This window comes from Passer montanus, unplaced genomic scaffold, assembly GCF_014805655.1.
Source record: "Passer montanus isolate IOZ18808 unplaced genomic scaffold, ASM1480565v1 scaffold101, whole genome shotgun sequence".
Taxonomy (NCBI): domain Eukaryota; kingdom Metazoa; phylum Chordata; class Aves; order Passeriformes; family Passeridae; genus Passer; species Passer montanus.
Genome location: NW_024356616.1, coordinates 1,915,214 through 1,934,500, shown reverse-complemented (window position 1 = coordinate 1,934,500; position 19,287 = coordinate 1,915,214). Strand labels below are relative to the sequence as shown.

Below are 19,287 nucleotides of genomic sequence, written 5' to 3'. Positions count from 1 at the left end.
GCCCCCTGGCGGCAGCGCGTGAGGGGGACAGCGGCCGTGGCGGCGGCGAGCGGGACGGGACGGGCTCCGACCGGGACCACCGGGGCTACCGGGGCCACCGAGCGCCGCTCCCGGCTCGGCCAGGGCCGCCACTGACCCGTGTGACCGTGTGCCACACACACACACGCGGCTGTTAAATGCCCGCAGATGGGGGCATGGCGGCTCCAGCGCCGCGCGCGGCAGGCTGTGCCCGGGCCGGGCAGCCCTTTCCTGGAAGGAATTTTCCCGATTTCCTGGAAGGAATTTTCCCAGTTTCCTGGAAGGAATTTTCCCAGTTTCCAGGAAAGAATTTGCACAGTTTCCAGGAAGGAATTTTCCCAGTTTCCAGGAAGGAATTTTCCCAGTTTCCAGCCTGAGGCCGTTTCCTCTCTCCTGTCCCCGGAGCAGAGCCCGACCCCCGGCTGTCCCCTCATGTCAGGAGTTGTGCAGAGCCAGAAGACAGCACAAAATCTCTCTCAATGGACATTCACACCAAGACAGAAATTAAATTAACAAGTGCAGCAGAGCCCAAATAATATTTCGCACTTAAGAGAGTCCTGGCAGCTGAATGATACCGAAAAACATGTTTAACCAGCACACAATGAGCGCTCAGGGCTGCCCTGCCCTCCATGAGAAGAGTTCTCTTTGGAATATAAACTGGATATAAACTGAAATATCCTCTGCTTAAAGCAGCAAGATCAGTTTGACTTGACAGCTGCCAGATAAAACAGCCAAACCCAGTTCAGCACTTAGGTAGGAAGAAACCTAAACCCATTAAAACAAGATTAAAACCCAAGAACCCATTAAAACCCAGATTCCCTGTGTCCAGCAGAAATATTTTACGCGGGGAGGGGAGAAGGAAGGCACAATGGAGACAGTGCTTGTCATCAGATACAGTTTTAATAAAATGTACATAAGTTTACAAGTGGAACATTTCTTCATGATTACCAGGAACAGCCGATCCCAACCGGAGTGCAAAATTTGAGCCCGGGGATCTGCCAGGCATGGGGGGAACGGAGGGGACTGTGGGGACAGAAGTCACCGTGTGTCATTGTGGGTCACCGTGTGTCACTGCGGGGATCACGGACACCCCCAGCTCCGGCTCCTCCCGGACACAAAGGAGGTTTTCTCGGGGTGTGGGATGCTCCACCTGCTGCATCCCACACCAGAGCGAGCCCCCTGCTCTCCCATCCCATCCCTTTGGAGGCACGGGATGAAGAACGCTGATCAGCGATATCCCTGTGGCTCCACAGGGACATTTCTAGGGTGTGTGAGGGTATTTACCCACCTACAGCAGGAACTACAGGCCGGGGGTTATTTCTAGAAACGCTAATGCAGCTGATCAGGTTTCAGGAATGTGTTTGAGAACTCGAGCAGGGTTTCAGTGTCATGGTACTACTGTAAAAGTGCTTTGGGGGTCTGTCAGTGTGCTCGAAGGCATTGATTTAACACTGTGAGGAAAGAAACAAAAACCCACAAAATTCAACTCCCCAACACAAGAGTCTTTGGTGGAAGCTGAGTTAAAGTCACTGATTAGCACTTTGGAGTGATTGAGTTCAGCAATTAAGCAGATCTCACCCGGTTTTGCTGCTGTGGCACCGAGGACACGATCAGGCCAGTGCCCACTCGGGTCGGGGTCACGGCAGGAGAGGGGACACTGGGGACAGTCCCCACAGCTGGGGAGGACAGTCAAGAAACAAAAACCCACAAAATTCAACTCCCCAACACAAGAGTCTTTGGTGGAAGCTGAGTTAAAGTCACTGATTAGCACTTTGGAGTGATTGAGTTCAGCAATTAAGCAGATCTCACCCGGTTTTGCTGCTGTGGCACCGAGGACACGATCAGGCCAGTGCCCACTGGGGGTCGGGGTCACGGCAGGAGAGGGGACACTGGGGACAGTCCCCACAGTCCTGCAGCAGCTGGGGAGGACAGTACCCCCCCAGCAGTCACGGCAGTGAGCACAGAGCCAACCGCTTGTTTTACTGATGCAGAAACTCTGATTAATCGCTTTGAGCAGAGGCTTTAGTGCATTCAGGGGGTGAGAACCAGGAGCCAGTCCCTCTCCCAGCAGGATTCCGGGATTGTCACAGGGATGTGATAACCAGAGGACCCAGGGCAGTGAACACCTTTTACTACAGCATCACAAAAGACGTGAAACCAGTGGCTCTTTTCAGAAAACCGATTTCAAAACACCCCATTGAGTCTGTATGAGCCTCACTTCATTAAGATCACTGATTGTGTGGGAAATAATTAGCATGATTCTTCCACATTCATTAAAACAGTAAGCTTCAGATGCTATGGAAATTAAATTTCCACTTACAACTCATCACGCTGAGGCTGCAGCAGTGGTAGTGCAGGATTAGGAGGAACACAAGCTGGAAATGAGAAGGGTATTAGAGTAACAGGCATTGAAATTGAGTTTTCTGACCATAACCAGAAGTCCCATTACCTTATGAGTCACATGCAGAGATACAAACGAGCTGCCTCCACCCCCAGAAGAGATTTAAAACCGTTTAAGCACGGGATGTGTCTGGCAGGATCATGGGCTCTGGGGCACAGTTAGGCACTGTAAAGTGCCTGAAGGACAGAAAAGCTGCCAAAATGCCAGCTGGAAATTGAGCCTGCCCTGGCCGAGCAGGGCTGGAGTGGAGCTTGCTCAGCTCAGCTCCCTTTCTCCCAGCGTGAAGGGACAGGCTGATGCTCCTCCAGCATCAGCTCCGTGCTGACAGGAGCTGCACTGAATTATTCAGAAGTGATTTTTCAAGTACAAATGAAGAGAAGGAAGGAGAAGCTCCAGTGAGCAGAGGCAACACCTTGAAGCCACGCGGCTCACACGGGGTACCTGCTCACTCCAGCAGAGCACCTCCCTGTTGCACAGGTTCATCCACCAAGGCCTGGCCTCCCTTCCAGCAGCTTCTGAGCACTTTGCAGGCTCAAGGGCACTCCTGGCTCAGTGTGGCTGTGACACAGCCTGCTGGCTGGGCCCTCAACTCACGGCCCTTGAATTCACAGTTTGCTGTCACAGTCATTCTCTGTGTCTCTCACTGATTGCATCCAGCAACAACCGACTTGGGGGAACACGTACTTGAAACTAAAACCACCTTTCGGGTGTATGTTTAAACAGAAAACGAAACAACAAAACATAATAACAGCGTCAGCTTTGCTGAAGAAACATCTCAAGAGAAACACAGAAATTCTGTACAGTACTTCTGTTTTCAGGAGGTGGAGATGGAGGGCAGAGAGCCCCATAGGCACCACCAGGCACCGATATTTATGAACTCCAAGCACAGCCACGCAGGGCAGGGGGGTCCCGGCTCCACGAGCCCCCCAGCCTGGGCTGGGCTGGGCACTACTCACCAGCTACTCCTGGGAGCCAATTCCTCCCCCATTCCAGTGTTCTCCCTCCCACCCCAAGGCTCAAACACCGCAGTCCAGGCTTTTCCCTCTCCCTTCCAGGCAATCCCCACATCCAGCACAACACTCGGCTCGTCTCTTGCAGCTGGAGAGATTTTGGGGGGAACTGAATTTCACCTAGAAAAAGCTCAAGTATTTCTTAAGAATCCTGAAGGTGGAAAATGGGAAGTTCCCTTTCCATTAATAACCTAGGGGGAGGGTGTGCTTATGGTTCCACAGGTCCTGGTGCACGATGGGCACCATCTGAGGAAATACTGTATCTTTTAGAAGGGTATAAAAAGAGTTTGCCTTTCCTAATAAACGCCTCAGTTTCTCTGCCAGGCTGAGTCCATGCCTCAGTCATCACAGTCCTGCTCTTGGGAACAGGATAGAAAACAACACTTCATAAGGAGAGCAAAGGGGTTTTGGTTAGGTTCATCCTTAACCAACAGGAAAGCAACAGGCTGAATTGGCTTTGAGCTGAGCTCTGTGCCAGTATAAACCAGTCTAAGGGGCTGTGGCCTCTGCTGAGTCACACCACATGAGGTACATCAGGACAGTTATGGAGCTGCTCACATCACAAATGACCCCGCAAGGTCTGCTTTTAATACTGTAAATACACATTTCTCCTTCACCATAAGCAGATTTCCAGGTGCTACACTTTGGCATAGACCAGACAGGAAACACATGTGTAAAAGTGAAAGCTTTTCCTGATTGTTTGCACGACCGTTTGATTTTCCAGCAACAGTAACAGCCTGATTGCTTCACACCACCTTCCCTGCCTGCAGCCCTGGGGCAGCAGCACTGCCTCGTGTTCCCCTGGGGGAGAGCAAAGCTGTGCTGCTGCCCTGGCTCTGCTTTGCCAGCACTGCCCAGACTGGCACCAGACATCCCAGCACGGCTCTGGCTCTGCGGGCACAGCACCCACCTGCACACCCAGAGCTGTGGCTGCCAGGGCAGCAGGAACATCACTGAGAGCAAAAGTCACAATAACCCTTTCACCTGTGAAATCGTGTCCTTTCAGAGCATTAGCAAGTCCTGCTTGACTCGCTCTGTAATTAATAAACCTTTTAATTCATCTTGTAGTGCATTTCTCCACCCAGGACCAGAAAATATGGAATACTGCTGGTTTGAGAAAAGCATCTAAAAAAAAAAGAAATAAATGGAGGGAAGACAGTGAGAGGAGGAAGGTGAGAAGCAACTGGAAAGGATACGAGGATCCTGAGAGGCAGGCATTCAGACAAACATAACTTAAACGGTTCAACTATATATCACTGCAAATAGAGTTCTGACCAAAAATAATAATTACTTTATATATATATATGTATATATTGCTATGTCATTCAGTTCAGCTAAGAGGTCTGAGGTCCTCACGGGGTGCTCCTGCAGGCAGCACAGCCCGAGCTCCTGCAACATTAAGGCTTCTGCTTTGCTGCTTTGGAAGGGAAGGGCGCCGAGGCGAAGGGATCCGCGGCGGGCAGCTCCGTAGTCCTGGCAGACAGTGGGACAAGGGACACAGAGCCCGCTATGGCCTGCCTGTTGGCCTGAGACACCACCTTGTAAGCAGCTATGGGCTTGGCCTCCAGCCCCGGCCCATCCTCGGGGCTGTAGTGCCGGGAATACTTGGCCAGGGACTGCGGACGGAAGGGCTTGCTGGCCACGGAGCCCAGCGCGTCGCCCTGCTCCGGCAGCGCTGCCTTAGCAGGGCTGCTCTCCTGGGCCTCCACGGCTCTGACCGAGCAGGGCTGCAGGCTGCCTGGCTGAGCAAAGGCAGCAGGAGCATGTGGAGCTCTCACCGAGGCCGCTGGATCCAGGAACAGGGGCTGAGCTCGGCCGTCGCCCCCCTGGCTCAGGAACACGGGCGGCGTGAACGGCTCCTTGTGGGAAGGCAGCTCTTCCACGCTCTTCTTCTTAGTGAAAGGGGCTCTCAGAAACACGTCTGCTTCCTCTGGGTGCCGTAGAGCTGCGCTGCCCTTACAGATAAAAGGAGCTTTGGTAAAGACATCCACTTCATCGGGGACCTTCCTGGAGCTGCGGAAAGGAGCCGTGGCAAACACATCGGGTTCGTTGAAAACCTCCCCGCTGTGCGACTGGAAGGCCGGGAACAGCGGCTCCCCCGCTCTGGCCTGGGACTGGGGATCCTCCTTGGAGGCCTCGTGCCTGGCCACAGGCTGCAGGAACCCCGGGCACAACTTGCACGTCTCCTCCTCCTCTTCTGAATCCATCAGTAAAGGCCTGGAGCCGCTGCAATCCAGAATATCTCCCTCGTGGTCTGTCCCCTCTCCTTCGCTGCTGTAGAAGGAGCTGTTGCTTGAAGGACCATCTCTGGCCAGGTACTCTGACTCCGAGTTGTGCTGCACTTTCCCCTCCAGCATCTCGGGCTGGCCCTTGTACAAGGTGAGTCCATCTCTGCCAGGATCTCCCTTACAGAGCTGGAGAGCTGCGGCTGGGAAGCGGCCTGGATCCCTGTGCACACCTACAAACACAAGAGAAGGGCGTTACTGACACAGCTCAGCAAGCACAGCAAAGCACACTGCACAGGAATGTCAGATGGAAACCACCACCATGCATGGAAAATGGGCAGGAGAGGGAGGGCAAATCAATGAAAAACACAATGCCAGGGAAGGTGTTGGCGACGCGGCCCAGGGGCACCACGGGTACCACTGCTGAGAGCATGGGAGATGTCTGACACACACGTGGGCACACACAGCACCCTCAGCACCATCCCACCAGGTCTCTCCCACCCACCCCTGACAGCAGCCACCAGCACAGAGTGTTTCCCTTCCCAACGTGCTGCCCGAGGGAAGCTCCAGCAGACAGACAGGTTCTGTCCTTCCAGCTGCTCTCCAAGCACATCTACTGCTTGGCCTGGCCTCTCTTCCTGTGGGCCAGCCCACAGATAGGTGGAATTGCTTGTGGAACACGTGGGGATGCCCCAAAACCTGCTAAAATAACAGGCCCATTTCAAAGACTGAAGGTCAGCTTGCAGCTTTTAGTGAATCCTAAGTAGCAGCTATTTTAGTAGCAGCTATTCTTTTACACCACTGCCAGACAAATGGTTTTTACACACTCCAGGAGCCACCAGGAGGCTGGCTTTGCCTTAGGACTCACACAGACAAAACAGAAGATCTCTTACCTTCACAGAACTACTGGCAGCTTAGAAGTGTCATTGGACTCGTTAGCAAGAGGAGAAAATCACATGAAAACTAAAACAGCAGGAATTGCAGGAAGAAGGAGGAGGGTGAGGAGGCTGGTGGTACCCAGGGTCAGCAAGGCACCAACAACACACCCTGCAGTGCCAGACCTCACCCAGGGAAAACTCTGCCCAGGTTAATTGGTCATGTTTACCATCACAGCCCTGGGGCACCAGAGACACAAAACATCCCCTTCTCCATCACTGCTCACAAGGAAAGACACAGCAGCCATTCAGGAGGCATCAGAAGCAGCATTTATTGGGAGCTCTTCACCTGGGAACATCACACTGCTAAATAAAGTCAGCGCAGGAATGAGCACATGGGAGCAGGTACTCCACCAAAATCCCCTCTCTCTCCTGCAGCCCGTGCTGTGCACACTGCTTTTCCCTCAGGGGCCACTCTGGGATGCCAGGAGCAGCAGAGCTCCCAGGGGACTCCCACCCTGGCCAGGGGTCACTGACAGGCTGAGCCAGAGCAGGACCAGCTGAAGGACCATGGAAACATGGAAAGGACCATGGAAGGACCATGGAAACCCCTCTGGATCCACCCTGAGCCAGGGGAAAAGGCATTCAGCACGAGAGCAGGGGCAGGCACAGCACCAGAACAGCACAGCTAGGTGGAACCTTCCTTCTGACTTGTGTAGGCCTGTGCCCACCAAGCCACGACATCTGGGACAGGGTAAGAGGGAGGACAGCACCTGAAGCCACCTGCTCAGCAGCACTCAGCTCTGAATGTGGGGACCCTGCTCAAGAAGCAGAATGCCTTGTTGTGGGAAAAATTCCCTCTTCTGATGTTGTCTCTGCCCACTCATGTGAGAAGGGCACCAGATGCTCAGCAGCAGTTTTCTCCTGCACAACACCAGTGTGTGTAATATTTGATTCCAGGGTCAGACACACACACTAAAGAAGATTTCAAACTATACTCAGGCTCTTTTTCAAGAGGGAGAACCTTAAAAAAACCCCTCAGATCACTCAATACCCCAGGAACACACTCTGCAGGTATTCAGAGAGTAACCTGGGAGAGCTTTACCCCAGGTGGCAGCCCTGGCACCTGGAGTTTCCCCAGCTTCAAGGAAAACAGTGCCCTGGAGTGGCAGAGTACTGAAATAACAAAGAGGAAGACCAGAAAAGATTTACTCCCTATTAACAAGAGGCAGAGCAGTCACTACAATGGTGAGGAATTCACTTCTGGAGCAGAGCCCAAAAAAAAAAGGTGAGGGGAGACAGAGAAATTCCTGGAATCTAAAGCTCCCCTTCCACCAGGAAACTCCTGATTTCATCAAGCCAGGCAGGACTCAACACCCAGGAAGAGGCAGCTAAAGATCAGCACAGTTACCAGTGTGCAGAATTACTGGTTTGGAATTTTTAATCACTCCTTCATTCTTGCACCGTGCAGGTTTTCCTTGTACTCCAGTTCCTAGAAGCAAACTGTTCCAGTTTCTAGAAGCAATCCCATGAAACAACAGTCCAGAACAACCCCACCCAGCCCTTCCAGCAAGGAGGAACAGCACAGCCACAAAGGTCAGGGACACCTGTGGCACTGCACAATTTGCAGGATCAAGTGTTTGCTCAGAGCCACTCACAGTGGGAGACCTGGAGGCAGATCCAGAGCCTCCAGCTCCAGAGGATGAGCAATTTAATGCTGTAATTCTGCCACACCTGCACCTGGCAGGAGTTCAGCACATCAACAGCTCAGGAACAGCCTGACCCCTGAACAACAGGAGCAGCCTCATTCTGGGAGATGTCCCCAGAACAGAGATGTCCCCAGAACAATCCCAGCCCCAGAACAATCCCAGCCCCAGAACAGGGATGTCCCCAGAGCAGGGATGTCCCCAGAACAATCCCAGCCCCAGAACAAGCCCAGCCAGCAGCCCCTCCTGGCTCCCCAGGCCCAGCACAGTGAGTGAATTTTTAAACAAGGTGGTTTTGCACAGCTTTTAGGCCAAAGAACACCACTAGTGCTCCTTTACAAGAAGCTCCCTCTAAAAGTGATTTTGCTCCCCAGATTGGCTCAAGCTGCCCTGGCCTGTGCTGGGGGGGCTGGAGGAGGATGCAGATCACAGAGCCAGGATTCTCCCACCCACTGTCCCAGCAGCTTGCACAGCACCTGAAGCCCTGGCCAGGGAGGTCCCAAGGGATCCTGAGAAGACTTGGACAGTCCCAAGCCAGGGAGCTGCACCTTCTGTTTTGGGACAGATGCTCCCAACACAGTGGATGGTGTCAGAAATGACTGAACTCATCTGGTTAAAGAGGAACAGGAGGTTTCCAAGGGCAGGGCCCTTCCCAGCCTGAGCCCCTCAGAGTAAGCAAGAACCAACACCAAAATTCCAACCATTCCTTTGAACCTCTGCCACCCAAACCCAGAGCTTGTTCCTGCACCCAAAGCACGACCCTGAGGTGAAGGGAAATTGCTCCACGTGCTGTGCTTGTGTTTGACCCTGCCAGGAGATCCACCAGAACAGGCACTGGCAGCTCAGGCACGAGGGCACTGCCATGGGCAGAGCAGCACAGCCCTGCTGGGGTGGCACTGGGCACCCCCTGAGCCCTGCAGAGGGGACAGGAACCTCCCCAGCCCCAGGCACGAGGGCACTGCCATGGGCAGAGCAGCACAGCCCTGCTGGGGTGGCACTGGGCACCCCCTGAGCCCTGCAGAGGGGACAGGAACCTCCCCAGCCCCAGGCACGAGGGCACTGCCATGGGCAGAGCAGCACAGCCCTGCTGGGGTGGCACTGAGCACCCCCTGAGCCCTGCAGAGGGGACAGGAACCTCCCCAGCTCCAGCCAAGCTCCAGCACTGACTCTCAGCCCCCCAGGGGACACCAAACGTGTCCCACGGGACCCAGGGTGAAGCTGTCACACAAACTCCTCAGACTGAGCAGCACCAGCACCAAGCAGAGCCGTGGGACACTCAGAGCTCCTGGAGAGGCTCAAATGAATCCCCAAACTCCACTCATCTCTCAGCTCCATTCGCTCTGCAAGCACAGGGTGAGCATTTTCTGATGAAGGAGGTCTAAGAACACTCTAAAACATCAGATTTCCACCCACACCCATGAACAGCTACTTGAAAAAGCAATAAAATAAACATTCACATCTGCTTATTTAATAGCATTATTAACAACCCAGTGCATTTGTCATTTTTTCCAGAACCCTTGAACAAGCGCCATTAGATTTAAAATCTTAAACATTCTTTAAAAGTACTTTAATTCACAGAAATCTTTGTTTCTAATATACAGTAGATGGTTACTTTTTAAAATCCATTCTCTTTTCATATAATCTCAGTATCTGACTATACAATAACTTTCTATCTATAGCATCTTCATGTTTTCCAGTCCAGCTCGCCTGTGCTTTAGGAATATAAAACAAAAAAATAATAAAGTTTCTATCCACAATTTTCCTAAGGTCATTTCCATAGTTCTCATGTAAAGCTTCTCCTGGAAAGTGCAGTATACACATGTAATGATACAACACACGTAAGCAATACTTTTATTAGTAAGTGTAGGGTTTAAAAGAAGAGTAATTAATGTAGAGACACAACCGATGGGAGCTCTATGTACAGAATTTGTTCAACTAAGTCTTGGGCTGGGGGGGAGATGGAGAGAGGAGAGGAGGAGTCACAAACGTGGGGTTCTTCCCTTCCCAGCGAGGTCGGCACAGACATTCAGTCGCTCGCACTTTCGCACGTGGGAACTGCACTGGTACTAATACAGCTACAAACACAAACACGGGGAGCAGGAAGCTGGGGAGAGTTCCACTAAGAGGAAGAGTCCTTCTGCTCACAGAGGGCTTTCAAACACGAGATAGAAATTCCAGGCTTCGTGGTAAGCCAAGGAGAACGAGCTGAGCGGATCCAGCTACGGACAAACCAAGCGAGAGGGGGAAGGAAAAGGGAGAACCCATCGAGTTGTAGCAGCACTGATTTCAAACCACCTGAACCCAGGGCATGCGTGGTCACAGAGACTGGGGTGGAGAAAGGCCCACAGGAATCTTTGTCTACTGAAACAATGGCTCCATACTGAACTGGGGTGCACTATAGCAGTTACAAGAGAAAATGGAGAACCCAGAACAGATACCAGATGCTTGACTAAAACCAGGATTAAAAATAGACAAACAGCCGTAGGACAATTTGTTTCATACACCATTTACAGTAGGTTGAGGGGATTTTCTTTTTTTTCCAGTCAAACACAGAAAAGAAGTCACAGAAAATACATCTGCTGCTGCCCTTTTCACCCCAAAAAAGGTCAGTGAAACACTAGTCACAGCCATACTCACATGGATTTGGTTCAAAACCTTGTCACGCTTCACTTAGGGTCATTTCTGCAGCTTTAACAATCTGTTTTGGTTTTTTTTTCTTTTTCCTTTTCTCTTTTTTTCCCCTTTGCTCTGTTTTCCCTCCCCCAGGAAGTGCAGTTTGTTCCCAGCAGGATTGTCAAACAGCAAATCATCACCTGGGGGCAGCTGGAAAACTCTTCACGTGCACCATCACCAGAGTATGGCCGGGAGGAACTCGGGGCTTCCTCCTCCTCTGAAGCAACTCAGAGGCACCAGCTCTCCCACCCCGTGTCCTGCAGCTGAGGGATGTCCCTGCCACTGTCCCCTGGCCCCTGCTCCTGCCCAGCCCTGGGGGAACAGAAGCAGAAGCAGAGCCCAAAGCCAGGTGGGGCCGCGCTGCTCACGCCCTGCCCGGGGACAGGAGGTGGGGCAGGGTCCCAGAGCAGCCCCAGCTCCCTGAGCAGGGCCAGGGGGCTCTCAGGGGGCTCCCCTGGACACGGCCATGGGTCAGGGGGCTCCCCTGGACACAGCCATGGGTCAGGGGGCTCCCCTGGACACAGCCATGGGTCAGGGGGCTCCCCTGCACACGGCCATGGGTCAGGGGGCTCCCCTGCACACAGCCATGGGTCAGGGGGCTCCCCTGCACACAGCCATGGGTCAGGGCAGAGGGAACCCTCAGGGCTCTACCAGCCTGAGAGAGACCAGAACTGAGCCAGAACCTTCCCCAGGGCACGGCAAGACAGGGAGAGAGGTGGCTGACTGTCTCCTGTTGGCAGATTTTCCTCTTAATTAAAGGAAAAAAAAAAAAAAAAGAAACGAAAAAGCCCCAAAGAAGCACAAGGAAGGAAACTCTTCTGGCAAGGAAACCGGAGGTGTGGGTACAGAAACTGCATCTGCTACTGTGTCACTGCTACAGGTCTATGAGCTGATCCACCAGCAGCAGAGACCTGGCTATGTTGGGAAGACTGGACTCAGAGCTTCCACTGTTGTTTCTAGAATGCCCACCTGAAAGTGTGAGAGACAGGAGTTCAGTATTGAGCAGGACACACACACGCACGACAGTTTTCAGAAGTTCAAGATCAAGAAAGAAAGAAAAAGTCAAAGCAAAACAGAATTTGCTCAAGTTCTTCTTGTTATTTGTATCACCCAGAAATGAATCCCCTGCTTGCTGCTCACCCTCTCCCCCCAAACCAAACCAGCACAGCAAATCCCTACAAACCCATTCTTTCCACAAATTTATCCAGAACCCTGTCCTTGCTAAGGGATCTCTAAAACAAATTCAAGGATTCCCACAGGCCACAGGTCAGAATTTTAAATCTTGAAATCAATTTTAGGAGCACCTTTGGGTGCTTTGAGCTGCTTCCAGGAGAACTGGGCTATCATGGGACTGGGATACTAAAGGAGAGACCCACAGAATGGATTGGGCTGGAAAGGACCTTAAAGTCCACCTGGTTCCAGCTTCTCTTGGCCCAGCCTCGGGAGAAATCCCTGACTTCCAGAGGAGTTTGTAATGCCTGAACTGCTCCTAACGAGTGTCAGCCTCTGAAAGCCAAGCCTAGTGCAGAGCAGGGTTCAGCACGTTCCTGCTCAGACCAAAAATGGGAGTGAGGGAAGCCAAAAGGTTCTGGGAGAAAAAAAAAGGCAAAAAAGCCTTTAAAAAAAAAAGTCTTGGATTTGTCTTTACACCTCCCCAAGTACATCAAAGCTGCAATCACAAAATCCTCTCAGTGGGACCCAGCTCAGTGATCCTTCCCTGCCTGCTGCTGTCCCTGGAGAGCTGAGAGCACAGCTGGGCTGCTGCTGGCAGAGATTCCCCAGGGGATCTGGGGCCAGGATAAGGAAATGAGCAGCTGCCCCCTCACTGCCCTACAGCTCTGCCTGCCCAGAGCTCCTCAGGGAGGTGGGACAGAGAGCAGACTTCTGGGATTTCACAGCCCATGTGCTGCAGCACCACTGCCCCAAAACTAATTCATATCTCCACTGTTTGCCTTTTTTCCTTCCCTTTGTCACTCCCACATCCTGGCTTACCTTGTGAATTTTTGGATATCAACACTGGAATTGGGTCAAACTCATCTTCTGTCACTTTTTCAGAGCCCTCAGGAGCATCAAAGCCTGATATCAGGTTAGTATCTTCTGCAGCATAGAAGAGAAATAAGGGTAAAGAAGCAAAGACAGCAGAGAGGCTGGTTAGAATTGCCAGGAAGTGTTAGAACATCTGAATGTTTTCAGAGACAGCACTTAGAAGCAGGAGTTTTATTTCAAAGGTGAAATGAAGTTGGTAAGTCTGGGCAGGAAAGAAGAGAGGCAATGAAACACAGAAGTGGAGGGGATCAAACCAAACCAAGCAAGACCCAGAACAAAACCTGAGCAGTCTGAAGGCTCAGCTGGAGCTGTGGCAGAGGCCTGGGTAAGCTCCCAAGGACTGAAGGTGTTCTTGGTCATGAGCATGGTGTGAGAGCTCAGGCTGCCTCTCTGGCTCTCATGCACAGGGAGAGGAAAAGGGCTGGGGGAAAAAAACAAACCACAGGAGAAATTCCAGTCATCGACGTGAGACAAACCCCTGAGCTTTCACCCACAGCAATAAAACAAGAAGGGCAGCATGGAGTCTGATTTCCAGGGAGTTTACCTGCCTGCAGAGTGCTGTGAGAGGTTTTCTAGAGGCCCCCAGGGCAGTTCTGGGAGATAATTCCACTGATTTCAAACCACATCAGCTGCAGTTCAACACGTGGGAGAGGCACTTTCAACCATCTCCAGGGATGAGATGATTTATCCACCTCATCAGGCAATTATGTACTTTCAGAGTCTCACACTCCCTGGCCATCACTACTTGTTCCTTCAGACACCTCAACTACCCTCCCAAATCTGCTCCTCAGCTCCTGCATGAAATGTTCCTGAAAGCTCAGCAAGGACACATCCACCCAACAGTTTTCATGGGCAGAACATTCCTGCCTGACTCCTGCTGGGAATAAAAGATTTCCACCTAAAGCTGACCAAGACTGAACAGCTCTGGGGAGAGGTGAGGCAAGAAAGCACTTGTGGAACTGCTCTGGGGGATCAGACCCAGGGAAAACAACCCCAAAATGCTACAGGAGAGCAGTGCAAGTGTCACACACACACACACAGGTCCATCTGAACAGGAACTGTCACTGTCACCTCTCTGTCCCCAGTTATTTATTTGTGCCTCTTCCACCACCCTGGGAGCTCCTGCAAGGATCCCACTGCCATGGCACTCCTGCCAGGCTCCCACTGCCATGGCATTCCCACTGCCACGGCATTCCCACTGCCATGGCATTCCCACTGCCATGGCATTCCTGCCAGGCTCCCACTGCCATGGCATTCCCACTGCCATGGCACTCCCACTGCCATGGCATTCCCTCCCCCAGCTCCAGGGGCTGCTGCAGGAGCTGTGCCCAGCCCTGAGGACAGGGACAGGCTGGCCAATGTCACACAGCCCCTCAGTGACTTGTGCCATCCCAAGCAGAAACATCCTGAGTTCTGCAAATGCAGATTCAGGGACCCTGAAGGCTCAGCACCAAATCCAGCAAAGGACAAGGAAAGACTGCAGTGGCAGGGCTGAAGGGTCAGCCCCAGATCCCACTGATAAAGGGTCACAGCAGGGCTGCCTTTCCATGATCCCACTGATAAAGGGGTCAGACCAGGGCTCCCTTTCCATGATCCCACTGATAAAGGGTCACAGCAGGGCTGCCTTTCCATGATCCCACTGATAAAGGGTCACAGCAGGGCTGCCTTTCCATGATAAGGGATCAGATCAAAAATAAAAAATGAGTCTGATGTTTAATTATAACCACACCCAGAGCTAAAAGTGAGGTTTGCAAAGAAGCCATCAGTGAGTTCTGGAAGGTTTCAGCACCTTGCCCCAGCCCCTGCTAACTGTGTCTCACCTTGCCCAGCACACGTGAGCCTCTCCCATCCCAGAGGGAAGAGCAGGGCAGCCCTGGAGAGCCATGCAGGAAATTCATTTTCTCAGTAAGCCACAGCAGCACACCTGGGCTCTGCTGTGCCCCAGGATGGAGCTCCACACACATCTCAGTGCAAAGTGAAGGGGCACAGGGGTGGATCACAGCCCTGAGCAATCAGAATGACTGCCTGTTTAACCCAAAAGCTCTGTGGAAAGCACAAACTCATTCTGAAATGCCATCAAGTGTGAAAATTGATTCCAGGCTGTTTTTGCAGCAATTCCTCTGAGGCCAGAGCATTTCTGTGGCTGTAGGGACACTCACCAAGTGAGCCAAGCACCCCCCAGCTCTGAGGGGCACCAGGAGTCAGCTCTGGGCCTCCCTTTCAGGGCAATAAACAGCCCAGGAGCCCTGGCCCTCCCCCTCAGGCTCCCATTCACAGCTGGGCTCAAGAACTTCTCCTGGTAAGGCCAATGTTTTCTAGGGCTGGAGGAGCTCATCTGCCTGGGATGCTAACTGCAACAAACCACAGAAAATTCCTTTTGCTCCAAAACCTTGTGACAGATGATCATCAGGCTCCCTTCTGGAATTAATAATGCAGAAAAACCACAAATCTCAAATGCCACGTGGAAAAAGCAAACCCAGGATGCATTCAGTGAGGAAGGGCTGCACACAGAGCCCACCCTTCCTGCCTGCTGGATCCCCCCCATGGAAACAACTCCACTTTGGACAAACTCTGTCTTTACACTCAAGCTGAATAATTGGGGTTTTTTTCTCCCTTAGTACATCAGTGCACATTCCAAGTTTGAGCAGCTTGGGAAGCAAACAGAGCAGTGGCTTGGGGACAAAAATAAAACATCAGAACAGGTCAGAGCACGTGTGTCTGTAAGACAGAAGGGCCAGGGCTCAGAGCAGAGGGCCAGTTTACCTTTGTGAGGCTGAGCTGTGAAAGCTACAGGAGCAAACTCATCCACGAGGTCAGCAGCAGGGTTAGAGAGCAGAGAACAGTCAAGCAGAGAGTCTTCCCCAGTGAGAGAGTCTGGATCCAGGTGAGCATCCCAGGGTGGCATTGGACAGGACACAAACAGTGTTAAGCTCTCACTGCCACATCCCCCTCACCCACAGGCAGGGGGGAGCACAGCTTTGGTGCAAAGGCAGCACAAAAACTGCTATTGCTTGTGATGGAGGAGATGCCACTGCTCCCAGGGAGGGCACACAGCCCCAGCACCTCCAGCAGGGCTCTGTCCCTCTGAAGCTGAGCCAAGGAACCCCACAGAGCCAGGGGAGGGGCAGGGAGAGGAGCTGCAAGGCCAGGGCACTCCCAGCACACACCTCTGAGAAGAGCTCGAGCCCATCTGCTGGGGGAAGTGGCCCAACCAAGGCTGCAGGAGCAGAATGTCCCAGGGGGGCACAAATCAGCTCCTGGCCCTTTCAGGGACTGCTCCTGAGCTCTAAACCACTTCACTCAGCACCTGCAGCTCAGGGAACACTGGCACAGACCCACAGAACCTCCTGAGTGGGAAGGGACCCCCAGGGATCAGAGCCCAGCTCCTGGCCCTGCACAGACACCCCAAGCCCACCCTGGGCACCCCTGGCAGCTGTGCCCAAAGGCTCCTGCAGCTCTGGCAGCCTCATGCCCATTCCCTGGGAGCCAGTGCCAGCACCCTGAGGGGAAGAACCTTCTCCAGTCCCCCCAGGGAGAGCAGGAAGCCCAGAGCAGCCCTGGGGGAGCAGCCTGAGCCCCCAGAGCCTGACCAACCTGTTCTGTTGGAGGCCACGGAGTCGCTGTGGGACACGAGGCGCTGGGCCAGAGGGGCCTCCAGCCCTGGGATCAGGCTCTCCACAGCCACAGCAGCTTTGCCTTTCCAGGAGAAGCCAGAGGTTAGTTTGCAAGGAAAAGCAGATGGAAACTGAGGCAGGAGTTGTCTGAATCTTTTACTGACTCTGTAGTGAGTGTCAGCTCAAGGGTTTAGTTGGTTTTCATTTTTTGATTTCAGCTTTTGTTCACTAGGATTTGTACAAGGCCAATTTGAAACAGCCAGAGATGGAACAGCAGGTTGTTGACACCTGCCCTGCAGCTGAACAGGAAGGGAATATCCACAAGATCCTTGTCCAGCAAAAGGAGAGCAGTGAGCACTGGAGTCCCCTTGCATTCAGAGTAACTGATCATTAAAATTCAGACAACTGCCAGAAACTGCCAAGGTAGAGGAAGTTTTATTATTACAGGGAGTGATGTCCTTCCTTTCTGTGAGAGGCACAGGGCACCCCCAGCTGGGACCCACCCCCCAGCAGCACCAGCCTGCACAGCCCCTGCCAGTAAATCACAAACCTGCAGCACCCCAGAGCCCTGACCTGCCTGGAGCCTGCTGCAGCCCACCTTCATCCCAGCTCCTCATCCTCCCCTTCCCCTCATCCTGCTGAGGCCACGGCCACAGACCAGGTCAAACACCAACTCTTGACCACAAATAAAGGCATTTTTAGCATCCTCCTCAATCAGCAATCACCTTTCTCCTCCCAAGAGAAGACACCGCAGTGCCACTGCCCCCTGCCCAGTGCCCACCCCACGGGGAAAGGCAGCTCAGCCTCAGCACCATCCAGGGGCTGCTCTGGGAGCCAGGGGAGCATGCAGAGGGCACAGGGGGGCACAGGGGGGCACAGGGGGGCACAGGGGGCAGTTACCATTGGCAGAGTCTGCCGTGCTGCCGAAGGGGTCAGCCAGAGGCAGCAGCTCGGGGAGCAGCAGTGCAGGCTCGGGAGATTTGAGGCCCTCAATCAGTTTTTCTGGGGCAAGCAGCAAAAGGAGGAAAGGAGGCAACAGAGAGAAAAGCAGAAGAAAGAAGAAGACACCATTAATGAGGAGCTCAGGGCTGGCTGTGCTGTGGGAAATGGCTCCAGCACAGAAACCTGAGTGCCCTGGGCAGCCACCCCTGCCATGCCAGGGACACCTCCCAGAGCCCTGGGCACTGCCAGGGATCCAGGGCCTCACCTGCTTCACTGCAGAAATTCTCTCTTGAACCTAAACCCACCTCCCTCAGCTCAGCACCTCCATCCCCTGCCCCAGCACAAGAGGCCCTGCCATGAAGTTTGTCCCCCAGCATCACTCAGGGCCATCAGAGGAGCCACCCAAGAGAGGTGAGGACATCCTCACCCACCCAGGGAGCCACTGCAGAACAGCCCACAGCAATGCCAGAGGTTTTACAGATCTATTTATATATATAGATAGAGATATAAGCACACAGATTCTGGGAACAGCCATGGTGCTCTCCCCACAGCTTCATTTTCCCTCCTGCCCCAGGGCACAGCTGGTTTTATGCACAGCTTTAGGCTCTCAGTGGTTCTTTGCCTGATTTTGTTTCTTGTCCCACAAGATGTCCTCTCAGGACATCCCACAAGAGCTCCTCCTGGCCCAGCTCAGGAGGAGCTTGCTGCTGCTGTTTCATTTTCTCTTGGCTTTTCTGCTCTGCCCCAGTGCAGCCAGGTTTGCTGGGGCTGGGCAGCAGCCAGGGAGACCATGGCCAGCTTTTAGAAGGTGTCAGAGCTTAAAAGCACAGAGGGGGATTAAAAAGTGCCCTCCCAGCCTGTTCCTGAGGTAGAGTCCAGCCACACATTGCAGCCTTTAAGATTTGTCAAGTTCTCTGTTCCTCACAGTAAGAAATTACTGATTGTTTCCTGTCAGAGCAAGGAAAGCAGCTGCAGAAGGAGCAGAGCAAGAGCTGCAGCTGATGGGTCTTGGAGCATCCCCAGGAGGCTGATGGTGGCTCCAGAGCCTGCAAAACCAAATCACTTCCTCCAGGAATGAAAGCAAGAGCCTCTCCTCTGCCTTGCAGCAGCACAAGGAGGAGCTGCAGCCACTGAATTAACTCTGGGTTTGAACCTTGGCATGAGCAGAGGCCAAACCCATCATGCAGTGGCTGAGAAGCTTTGGGCAATCCAGTGCTGGCCTTTCCTCCAGACCCTTTTCCCACACATGCACACCCCTGATGGAGTTTACAGTCAGTCAGTCTGCTCAGACTTTGAGCAAACTGACTTTCAACACCACTGCCAGAGATTCTGCTGCCATGCTGCTTTTACTGCTGGCCACACCCCCCTTCAGCCACAAATACTCAGAAAGCATTTTAGGAAACAGCAGAGTTAGGAAAAAACACCAATCAAGGTAATATCAATCACATCAATCTCAAAAATATCAATCAAGAGATGAGAGAGGCAAAGGGGCTGGGGGTTAGAGCAGGCTATTAGAAAGAACAGGGACTCCTGAAAACTTGCAAGTTAAAAGGGAGCAGAGAGCAGAGCTGTGTGCCAAGGTGAGGACACAGTGCCCAGCAGGCACGTGGCCAGGGCAGGAGGGGCACACACGGGGCTGGTACTCACTGCAGGGCTGGCACCCACTGCAGGGCTGCCCTGGACAGCACCAGAGCTCAGCAGAGCACGCAGCAGAGTCCTTTCCTTGGGGGGGCAGCTGGGGGAGAGAGACACGGCGCTGCAAATCCTGCAGGGACAT

The 19,287-nt window shown here is 53.0% G+C and overlaps 2 protein-coding genes across 4 annotated transcripts in view; both read right to left on the bottom strand.

Annotated features, from left to right (window-relative positions):
* Positions 1–3,983: 3,983 nt before the first annotated feature.
* On the bottom strand, positions 3,984–19,237 carry LOC120505809 (uncharacterized protein FLJ45252). Its single transcript, XM_039716721.1, has 2 exons — positions 19,158–19,237; positions 3,984–5,887 (listed from the first exon to the last, which is right to left on the bottom strand). The coding sequence occupies exon 2, from the start codon at positions 5,784–5,786 to the stop codon at positions 4,827–4,829; it is 960 nt and encodes a 319-aa protein (XP_039572655.1). The 5' UTR covers positions 5,787–5,887; positions 19,158–19,237; the 3' UTR covers positions 3,984–4,826.
* The window catches only part of AAK1 (AP2 associated kinase 1), a 55,604-nt gene continuing 45,998 nt past the window's right edge, over positions 9,682–19,287 (bottom strand). Inside the window, exons 18-22 of one of the 3 annotated variants that reach the window (XM_039716695.1) lie at positions 17,469–17,570; positions 16,549–16,650; positions 15,718–15,828; positions 12,901–13,005; positions 9,682–11,877 (exon numbers count right to left, since the gene is read on the bottom strand). In XM_039716695.1, the coding sequence (XP_039572629.1) occupies positions 11,783–11,877; positions 12,901–13,005; positions 15,718–15,828; positions 16,549–16,650; positions 17,469–17,570 (515 nt within the window). In that variant the 3' untranslated portion in view covers positions 9,682–11,782. Of the gene's footprint in view, positions 11,878–12,900; positions 13,006–13,235; positions 13,376–15,717; positions 15,829–16,548; positions 16,651–17,468; positions 17,571–19,157; positions 19,246–19,287 lie in introns of those variants that run through there. The other 2 variants (XR_005628330.1, XM_039716704.1) reach the window with 2 other exon arrangements.

Excerpts from the sequence above, each read along its gene's own strand:
- LOC120505809 (XM_039716721.1), bottom strand. The coding sequence starts at position 5,786 with ATGCTGGAGGGGAAAGTGCAGCACAACTCGGAGTCAGAGTACCTGGCC.